Source organism: Genypterus blacodes, unplaced genomic scaffold (assembly GCF_046128005.1).
Source record: "Genypterus blacodes isolate CSIRO-AG114 ecotype Tasmania unplaced genomic scaffold, CSIRO-AGI_Gbla_v1 ptg000085l_1, whole genome shotgun sequence".
Taxonomy (NCBI): domain Eukaryota; kingdom Metazoa; phylum Chordata; class Actinopteri; order Ophidiiformes; family Ophidiidae; genus Genypterus; species Genypterus blacodes.
This window is the reverse complement of record NW_027466890.1, coordinates 1762656-1772846: the sequence shown is the minus strand read 5'-3', so window position 1 is coordinate 1772846 and position 10191 is coordinate 1762656. Positions and strand designations below refer to the sequence as shown.

At 44.6% G+C, this 10191-nt stretch overlaps 2 protein-coding genes across 2 annotated transcripts; one reads left to right on the top strand and one right to left on the bottom strand.

Annotated features, from left to right (window-relative positions):
• Positions 1-202: 202 nt before the first annotated feature.
• Positions 203-3578, bottom strand: psmd5 (proteasome 26S subunit, non-ATPase 5). The gene is made up of 10 exons (XM_076158745.1): positions 3347-3578; positions 2951-3095; positions 2755-2868; positions 2538-2666; positions 2238-2347; positions 1995-2137; positions 1686-1877; positions 1353-1462; positions 1129-1269; positions 203-929 (listed from the first exon to the last, which is right to left on the bottom strand). The coding sequence occupies exons 1-10, from the start codon at positions 3517-3519 to the stop codon at positions 672-674; spliced, it is 1515 nt and encodes a 504-aa protein (XP_076014860.1). The 5' UTR covers positions 3520-3578; the 3' UTR covers positions 203-671.
• A 1248-nt stretch (positions 3579-4826) lies between these two features.
• Positions 4827-6309, top strand: b3galt9 (beta-1,3-galactosyltransferase 9). The gene is made up of 2 exons (XM_076158673.1): positions 4827-4855; positions 5154-6309. The coding sequence occupies exons 1-2, from the start codon at positions 4827-4829 to the stop codon at positions 6307-6309; spliced, it is 1185 nt and encodes a 394-aa protein (XP_076014788.1).
• Positions 6310-10191: the final 3882 nt, after the last annotated feature.

The window sequence follows — 10191 nt, the reverse complement described above, 5'->3', positions numbered from 1 at the left end:
TAGTTTCTGAGGGAATTGAACCCACAACAGCTGAGGGTGAGTATGTGGTGAGGAAGAAGACCAACGCAGCACTGCACAGCACAGTGGTGACAGCTCTCCCTCCTGAGGTGCACCTAATGACATACATGTTGATTTGGCATCCAACTACAAATGAAGGCGAGGGACTGGCGCCATCTACTGGACAAGATATAGAATGGACAAATTTCGACAAACACTGCTTCAATTTAATAAGTAAAGCGTTCATCTTTTCCATTTGAGTAGAAGTAAACATGTATCAGCAGGAAAATGCATTTAAATATCAAAAGTGAATGTAATCATTATGAAGACGTATTCATCAGACAATGGGAAGAAGCTCGCACCTTCATTGAATATGGAACTAAATCATTCATCTGGAATTAAATAATAAAAACGTAGTGCTTTCAGGTGTGTTTAAAGAATATAATGCTCTCAAAATTGGGGCCACAGAGTGTCAATGTACTGGTTGGAAATGAAGGTGATCAGTTACTGCATGTTAAGAGAAATGGCTAATCAATGTAGGAAAAGCAACGAATGCGAGATGAATGTTTCAACCAAACAAGCAAGTTTTACTCCTGCAATACACCAGTTACTCAAAAGTTAATGTCTCATGAATCCCAACACCGATTAAGAGCGTATCAGTCAGCGGTGGCGGCTCAGTCTGCTCCTTCTATGCCCACGGCGGCCACGGCTGACACGTAGTACGGTCCCTCTCTCAGGTAAGACTTCAGTCGCAGGTAATGCTGGCTGCCCAGTATGGCTGCAGTTGTGGATGAGCTCACAAGAGACCTCACCAGTTCAAACTTAGCATCCTTGGCCTCTTTGGTTTGACCCGTCGAGCGATCCAGAATGAACTCCATGAAGCTGGGAGTGTTAATCATTAACCTTTGACCCCAAGGCTGGGTAGCAATGGCCTGAAAAGAAACACACACACACACACACACACACACACACACACACACACACACACACACACACACACACACACACACACACACACACACACACACACACACACACACACACACACACACACACACACACACACTTTTATGAATAGATCAGTTGGGCGATTAGGGGTAATGAGGGTATTTGAAGGAGCTTGGCACTCACAGTGAAGATGCGCAGAGCTCCACAGTGCAGCTCAGGGAACGGCTGTGTGCTGATGTTGCAGATCAGATCCATGGGCTGCTTGGACAAGAGCCGGAACCAGGATTCTGTCAAGGCCAACAGGTCTTCCGTCTGCTGCTCCATCTGCAGTGAGACATGAAACATCAAGGACTGAAGACAAGCTTTTCGCTGAAGACTTATTCCTTGTTGTGTATGCACACGCGTACCTGCAGTGTCAGCAGTTGCGCAATGGCGTCCAGGCTGCGCACTCTGAGCTCAGTGGCTCCGGAACTGGCCACCTGGCTCATTCTGACCAAAACGGACTTAAATTTCTCTCCTGGGGACAGAAATTCAGATATATAAACACAGTGCGCGAGAATGTGTTGCTGCTTCGACACCTATAGTGAGGTGACCTTGATGATGAAATGAAAACACTTGAAATAAACAACAAAAATGAGTCGTAACCCAGCAAATGAGTCGAGAAAACACACAGCAGGAACTGAAGCGTAACCATGTAACTGTAACATTGAGTCGAGTCGCGTGAAGGGTCGCAAGCTCACCTGTTTTCTGGAGGACCTGTTTGCCCTCCACGGTAGATCCAAGTAAGCCCAGAGTGTCCAGGGCAACCCCCATCATGGCCGGGTCCGGGTCCATCGCCATCTCAAACACCTTGTTGTGGAAGATGGGGTACGACTCGCAAACCTGCTGAGGACTGTCCATGATGGCCAAGTTCCCAAAGAACTTCACTAAACCTATTAGGAGGAAATATTACATATTAAAACACAACAGAAAAGGAGTAATTCAAGTTAAATTGATAGAGTTTATGATCATATTTGTATTAAATTGTCTCTCTTGGTCTGATCGCTCACCTGGGAGGTAGAAGGAGGAATACGGGTCAGTATCTGCCCCTGTGATCATATTGGAGATCTTCTTCATGATGCCCTGTTGAGCCAAGTACTGGCGGCCGTGTTGGCTGCGGGCCAGCGCGGTCACCATCTCAATGGCCGTGGCCCTGGAGAGAGAACAAGAGTAGATACCTGTAATAAACCGACAGTGGTGGAACATCATCATCCTCCAAAGTGCGGCAGCGCGTTCATCCTCCATCCTGTTACCTGATCAGCACGTCGTCTCCCGTCAGCTCGCCAAGCAGCTGAGTGACGAGGCGGCTGTTGGCGCAGTAACCGAGGGAAATGGGCGACACAGATGAGATGTCAACAATCAGCTGCGGGGAGAAGGAAGAGCGGATTGATTTGTTTTGAAAATCAGCATGGAGGAAGAGTGAAACTGAGCCTGGGCAAGTTTGCTCATAAGAGAATCTTCTTATACCTGCGAGTGAGTGCACATATAAAACATTCTGCCCTCAATCTTCCTGAATAATGCGTTTATAAAGAGTGTGGAGTGTTACACTGTACCTCATATATTCTATATCTGACAACATCACTTGTAGCCATCACATCCTTCATAACTTTCAGCAGCTCACCCTGAAAGAGTGAGTCTAAGCCGGGCTTGGAGTGACTCAGCTTGGACAGGGAGTGAATGGCCTACAACACAAAACAACAAACAAGTTACATACACACACACCGTAAAAATGGATTACGATTAAACATTTTGATTGGTCACCGTCATCACCTGTTTTGCCACGGCCATCTTCTCTTCTCCAATGCAGCGAATCACATCTTGAAGAATGTCGAGGTTATTGAGGATCTGGGTGATGGCGTCGGGATGCTCCACCATCCTGCCAATCTGGAACACACACAGATGATGATGATAATGATGATACTTGGCTGTGTGAGAGAGAGAGCAAGAGAGCGAGAGAGAAGCCCACCTGTGTGAGCGCCAGTATCTTCACAGCTCCATCAGGATGAGTCAGACCCCCCTGCAGCTCCGCTCTGTAGTTCTGGACCAGGTCCACAGGACTGAGGGCCATTAGGATGCGATCCAGGATGTCCACACACAGCTCGATCTGCTCTCTGTGGAGGACGACCGCATACACACAACACCAACACACTTCAAAACACTCTTTCCGCGTGTGTTTTGGCAGGTAAACGAAGAAACGAAAGAGACGAGCGCGGTAAACATGTAGCTAGCAAACGCGGATAACAAAGCTCCAAAATGCAGCCTATTTAGCGAGTAACTAACTGATTAATGTTGAACTAATAAACACTAATCACACAGCGGACTGGCTCATCATAACACCAACAACAGCGCAAATGAGACGAACCTTTCATTCGTGTTCAGGAGCGAGAAGATGCCGTTCAAACGCTGCCCGCTGACCGAGCTCCTCAGCGCGTTGACAGGTATCGATAAAAGCGCCGTTTTTAAACTTTGCAATTCTTCGATAGGATCGTCCACAGAGGAGATCTCCCCCAGTAAACTCCCGATTGAAGCAGCCATGACTTCAATGTTTAGGAAGAACTCCAGACGAACGCAATCACGTGTTGTCAAATGTTCTTCTTCCGTCCTATTATAGGTGGTTAAAGCTCAGATTGGTTGATGTGCTGCCCCCTAGTGGCCAAGAGTTAAAGCGTCCAGCTGTGTCATGTGCTGGTTTTGTTTCTTTGTTTTTCTGAAATTAAAGTGCTAAATACATCACGATGGAAAGTAGGACAATCTGAACAAAATAGCATTTACCTGGCAGATAGCTTTCCCTAAATATTTGATTAGAAAACACAAAATTACAACCTTAAATCTATAGAAGTATGTTGCATTCAATGTTGCTGACAACAGTGTCAGCCTCTAAAGCAACGTTAATAATCAACAGTGATGTCATCAAACTAACAAAGCTACAACAGTGATGTCACACAAACTCAAAGTCACAACAATGATGTCATTTTTACTAAATCTAGTTTGTTTGGCTCTTTCGAGTAGTGTGTAGTAAAGTTCAAAATACAACAGTTACAGTGATTGTGCTTGACTCGTACTGAAGCAGAAACAACAGAAAAGAAAAGAATAATATACAGGCGTCCATGCACTGACATCCATTTCACCCCTTTTCTGCTTTCACCCCTCTTTTGCTTTGCCCTGCAGTCTTTCAGCATTCTGTCAGAATGTTGAATCAAGCCCCCTTCCTCACTCTCTGAAGGCCCCCAGACATGTTTCCTTACCAGTGATTCACACTACAACACCCTGCTGCACTTTGGCTGGATTCCATTGTGTCCGCAAAGCTTTCTACAGCTGTCACCCCACATCAGGCCAAGCTCCTTAGAGGATAACAGCTCAGCGTGTTTATATATACTGGCTGGTGACCAATCACAGCCAGTGACATACCATTGATGTGCACCTGGATCGCTCCCCAGGTTTAGTCCGAATGAATCTGGATCAACGCGCTCATCCACGGCCTTAACACCACAGGATCCCTTCCCTCTCACTTTCCCCTCCGCTTACTTTGTCTCTCTAGGTTAAGCAACATGCGCCGAAATTTGGTGGTGGGATTGCGTCATACGTCTGCCTGCCCTCACACTTAACGTGATGTCGCATATTTTTGAAGTTCAAATTCGAGGTCTAGCTTGTGATGTAATTGTCTGTGAAGTTAAGCAGACATCAGATTGGGAAAAGTAAGTCTGTACAGTGCAAATACTTAGTGGGGGAGCAGCGCGTTTGGCAATATCAAAGTAATAAATCCAAACTGTTACTACTCAACACTCGTAAAAGCTTATTTAGGAGTGCTTACAACACGTCAACATCTCAGAGAATAATCTACAATGTCTGACAAAAGAAACTTGCTGAGAAAGTATCTTTTGATGCGTTTGCAAGTTGTTTAATTTCAACAGTTTCATCCTTCATCTTTTCCTCCTTGTTTATATCATTAATGTTGTATGGATGAAGTAGGATCCTCTTCTGTTTGGGTCAGGGTGTAAAGTTACATGCAGATTGAGTTGCATGGCAGTTGAAACCCTGTATGTCAGTTAGTGTTGTTGCAGACCTGACTGAGGTGGGAGGTGCTCAGGTATCCGTCGTCGATCAGGACGCTAAAGACCATCAGAGCAGCTGTCATGCAGGTATGATGTAACATTTTCGTTGAGTTTAAGGTGGATCGAACTGCATAGAAATTCATACGATCTTTGTTTTTGTGTCATATTCCAGTGCTTTCTTTGCAACTTGCGTACCCACCAGTGGTGTTTCCTCCTCTTCAACGTGTTATTGTTCCATGCCCTGTTGTTTGGGGCAGATTTCGTCGAGGAGTATCTGCTCCAACCCACACCGGGAGTCTACACGGATGGCACGGTTGTTGAAGTGAGGGAGAAAGCGAGGAAACTGGACCTGAGAAATGCCAGGGAGAACGTGTCCCAGGCCTACCCCATTGCAAATCCTAATGCCTGCATGAACTCTGACCTCTTCCTCCTCACTGTCGTCTTCAGCTCCCCTGCCAATGTCACACAAAGAGACGCGATCAGGAGGACCTGGGCAAACATAACGCAGATCCAAGGATTCCCGGTGCAGATTCTGTTCTTCTTAGGGTCGACTCAGACTGCCAACGCACAAGAGGCCGTCGTGAAGGAGTCTGAGCGTCATGGCGACATGGTCCAGGGTCACGCTGCGCCGGACTCATCCATCCGTGGTCCGACTGAAAGGAGCGTGCTTTTACTCCGCTGGGTGATCACCTTCTGTCCTGTGGCTCGATTTGTCCTGCTGACCAAAGACTCCGTGTTTGTCAACCTCCCCGCTCTTGGGCCCTACCTGTTGGGGTTACATCGGCACCCTGAGGACATTTATCTGGGCAGAGTGATCCAGAGAGACTCCCCTGATAGAGATCCCATTAGCCCTGGCTACCTTCCCTATCCCCTCTACCCTAATAAGTACCTCCCGGATTACTGTGCGGGGACGGCCTACGTTCTTTCGCAGGATGTAGTCCGAAAAGTCTTCGTAGCATCCGAGGTAGTTCGTGCACCTGTGCCTGCCGATGTGTTTGTGGGCCTCTGTGCACAAAAGGCTGGAGTCTCACCCACACACAGCGCCAGATTCTCAGGAGAGAAGCACATACGCTACAATGCCTGTTGTTACCGCTATCTGTTCAGCTCAGCAGAAGTAGGAGGCAAAGAACTGGATGCTGTGTGGGCAGACCTGAGCCAGAAAGATGGAGGATGCTCAGTATTCGAGACCTACTACGGCCTGGTGACCTGCAAGGCTCTCACATACCTGGATAAACTGTCCTTCTTCAACTCCCAGGGACAAGCTGATGGTTAATTGATGTGTGTGTGATGTGTCCACGGCACATACAGCACGTATGCATGTGTATGAGTGAAAGAGAGTCCGAATGGGTGATTGTGTTTGAGTGGCCAGCATAGTATTGACAGGTTTGCTTCTCAGTGTGTTGGAAAACAAAACACATTTTCAGTCCTTAATGTGCATTTTCAAATACTTATTTTGCCCTCAATTGTAATGTAAAAACAAAATATGTAATGATTGTATTTATTGCAGCACTTTATTTATACTCACACTATAAATGGACAGAATCGCTGCACCTTGTAAAGCTGTTTCCTTTATATATATTGATTGTACAATACACTCTTTCCTTATATATCCTTTATATATGTTATGTTATCTTTATGTATACAGTATATTCTTTATATAGTCTTTGTTTATATAGTTTTGTCCTCATCTTTCAGTTGTTGCGTGGTGTTGTTTTCTACTACTTGCTCATTTTTTGGTATTACTTAGAACTAATTTGTTGTTTTTGCTGCTACAACACTGGGATTAATAAAGTATTCTATCTATTCATCTGTCCATAGAACTATTCATTTAGAGGGCCTTTAGTGGAAGGGAAAATGGTCTATAATAAGAAAATATATAATTACTTGTATAATTCTATATACTGGAAACAAATTACTGACTACTTCGATATCTTCTGAGGCATTTAATAGTTTGTAATTTGAGGAGCAGCTGAGGACAAGCTGACATTAGAGACAAATGAGGACATCTAGTGGGCAATATTGGATACAGCAACACCTTTGGACTGAACCATTACATTACATTACGAGCATTTGGCAGACGCTTTTATCCAAAGCGACTTACATTACATTACATTACCACCCTTCGCAGAGGGGGGAGCAGTTGTGGGTTCGGTGCCTTGCCCAGGGGCACCTCGGCAGGGACTCGAACCGGCAACCCTCCAGTTCACAAGCGGAAGCTCTACCCACTGAGCTACTGCCTCCCGAACCATTCCACTCACTCAAAATAATTTGGTCTTTGGTTTACATTTTTTATATTTCCCTGACACTCAATGCAACTAATTGAACGATTTGAGCTGTAGCGTAACAATGGGAATGAAAGAATACAGAGGTGAGAGGTCAAGGGTCAGCTTAATATGTCTCATAAAGAAATGTTGTAAATCTTGTATACAACACAATATACATACTTGTAACATATCATATATTGCATATCATATAACACAAACAGAAAATGTGCATTAATGGAGAGAGAGAGACACACAACCACGCACACACACGCCCACACGCACACACGCGCGTGCGCACACACACACACACACACACACACACACACACACACATACACACACACACACACACACACACACACACACACACACACACACACACACACAGACTGCTTACATTACAAAGCCTGAAAGAATGACAAAAGTAAACATGTTAGTTAAAGAAGCAATAGGAGTAATACTCCAAGTAAACATTAAGTATATATTAACTAAAACTAAATGTATTGCAGGAAGTTTGTGACTCATTTCCAATTCAGATTTAAAGTAATTCAACGTCCTTTAAGGAAAGTTTGGCCTCTGTCCCAGAACAATTGGCTGTCTAAACAAAATGTTTTGGCATTTTAACAACCTTTTCTCTTCCATTTTCCAGCTGATGTATTCCAGCTGTAACCCTCACTCCACCTTGGCCAGCTAGAGAATAACAGCTCAGCATGTTCTGGCTGGTGAACAATAGGAACAATTTTGAATTTCATAAATGTATATCTAAAAATAACTCCCACATCAGTTTAGGACTTTTATTGATTTTTACAATCCCACTAAGGCGATGATTGCTTGTGAATGACACAAATAATAAATCACATCATATTCTGTTCAGGAAAATACCTCCTGTATTAAGATCAACTTGATCTTATGGAAATAAAGCTTACAGGGTGAGAGGGGATGAGTACGACACACAGCATGTTTGCTTCCTTGCCACAAAAAGTCTACAAAGCTGCAAAAAGGCGTTTGTGAGTGCAGATATTGTTTGTACGGAGTTGTCAACATAACCCAACAGCTCAGAAACCTTGTCAAGGTCTGGTAGGATTTTCCGAAAAGAAAGTGGAAACAGGCTCAGGAGCGACGGAAAGAGGGGAAGAGGGGAAGAGGGGAAGAGGGGAAAGCCATCAGACCTCTAAACCACACGTACACACACACACACGTACACACACACACACACATAATACAGGCAGCAGAGATTGTTAATGTGAGGTCGAGGGGTCGGTAAACTGCATGTGGGTGGTGCAGCGCTCTAATGAATGCCTCCACTCACAGGGACGCATCTCTGCAGCGAGGGACTCATCAAACCAGAGAAACGCGTTTTATTTAGACTGTTTGCACTGACTAAAGCAGTCAGGGGCTCCGTCGCCGCCGCCGCTGATTTGAAGGGCAGGGTCAGCGCCGAATCAATGGCTGGACTGATGAAAGACACGCTTGTTTGTCATTTTTGATGTTGCATGTGTGCGCATGTGCCTTTCATTAGAACATACAGTGCAGAGCGTGTTTATGCATGAGTGTACAATCTTTATAGATTCGTATTGGAGGTTTTTTTTTCTGTGCAGAGGCAGAGAAACTAAGGCCGAGTATTCATGTGGCCCTTCCAGCCCACTTTCATTTACGTAGAGGGAGTAACCGCAACGATAAACCCCTCTTTTTTGACGACATCTGTGGTTTCTTCCCTTTTCCCTTTTTGTAAACGGCATAATCTTTCACTTGAGGTTTCAGTAGCCGGGCCAGCCTGGTAGTTTGTGCCTCCAGAACAGTACCTGCTGCTGCTGCTGCTGCTTTTGGCTTCTTGTGTTTTAATTATGCATTCTGTTGCTTTTGGCTGTTTTTACAGTAAGCAAACACACCAAAGACAACACTTTTTAACTGTGAGGTCTGAATGAAGTTGAATCCAATAAATGTTAGTATTTTTTGCTGCATTTTAGGCCTAGAGCTAAATACTACAAGAGTTCTCATATAACTATTTGTCATTTACAGCCAAGTATGTGCAAAAGACCTCTGTGGTTATAGCTATGATAGAATGTGGCAACATTTAAAGTACATATTGCATACTTGAAACGTTTATCTGTTAATTTAAGGATGTTCTATACATGTTTATCTAGCAACATGTGCTTTTGGAGGCCATATGAGGGCAGCTTGGGGAACTCAAGCAGCTCCCTGATCCTTTAAAACCACTTGTCACAGTTTGGCCACCACACTCAGAACCTTCTGGTGGCTCCCCTGGACGCAGATGAAAACAAAATAGCGCCACCTTCCATGTTCTTCCCAAGACTTCTGGCAAGTTAAAACGCGGTCGGCTCTTGGATGTTTCCGAGCAGTCCATTCAAAAAGACTCTCTGGTAATTGCTACTGGTACTGCGAGTTGTACCTCCATGGACGAGGGACCGTCAGAGTACACAGGCACTGAGTGATTTATCAAAGGGATCTTCAATTACTGCTGTCAGGATCAGTGCTGGGTGGAGGCTCAATCTGTAATAGAGCGTATCAGATCACATGTTATTAGAGGCTCAATTTGTTGATGGGCTCTAGTGTGGTTATTGCCAAACTGTGCCTTCCCCTCTACTTTGTCCCTTATCCTCTGCTGCCAGATGAACAAGACATCTGCAAACACTCCATTACACCAAGTGTTCGACTGCAGCGATTCACCTCTTTACCTAAACGCTCTACTGTTGTGCATCTTTTCGTGTTGCAACTGCATTAAAAATCAAAGACGGTTTGTTAAATTTACCTGCATTGACAGATATTTTTGTTTACACTGAATCAAAATTACTTTGAACTCTTTAATGTGACTATTTTGCTTTTACTGCCACTAAAATCACTTCAAATAAGCGAACATGTCCAATATGAAA

Bases quoted from the DNA above. Each gene is read 5' to 3' on its own strand.
- psmd5 (XM_076158745.1), bottom strand. From the start codon at position 3,519: ATGGCTGCTTCAATCGGGAGTTTACTGGGGGAGATCTCCTCTGTGGAC. The intron at 2,667-2,754 runs GTGATGACGGTG...TTTGTGTTGTAG, and splicing joins AGATGGCCGTGGCAAAACAG to GCCATTCACTCCCTGTCCAA. The intron at 2,348-2,537 runs GTACAGTGTAAC...TTCTCCCCGCAG, and splicing joins TCAGATATAGAATATATGAG to CTGATTGTTGACATCTCATC.
- b3galt9 (XM_076158673.1), top strand. From the start codon at position 4,827: ATGTCTGACAAAAGAAACTTGCTGAGAAA. The intron at 4,856-5,153 runs GTATCTTTTGAT...GTTGAGTTTAAG, and splicing joins AAAAGAAACTTGCTGAGAAA to GTGGATCGAACTGCATAGAA.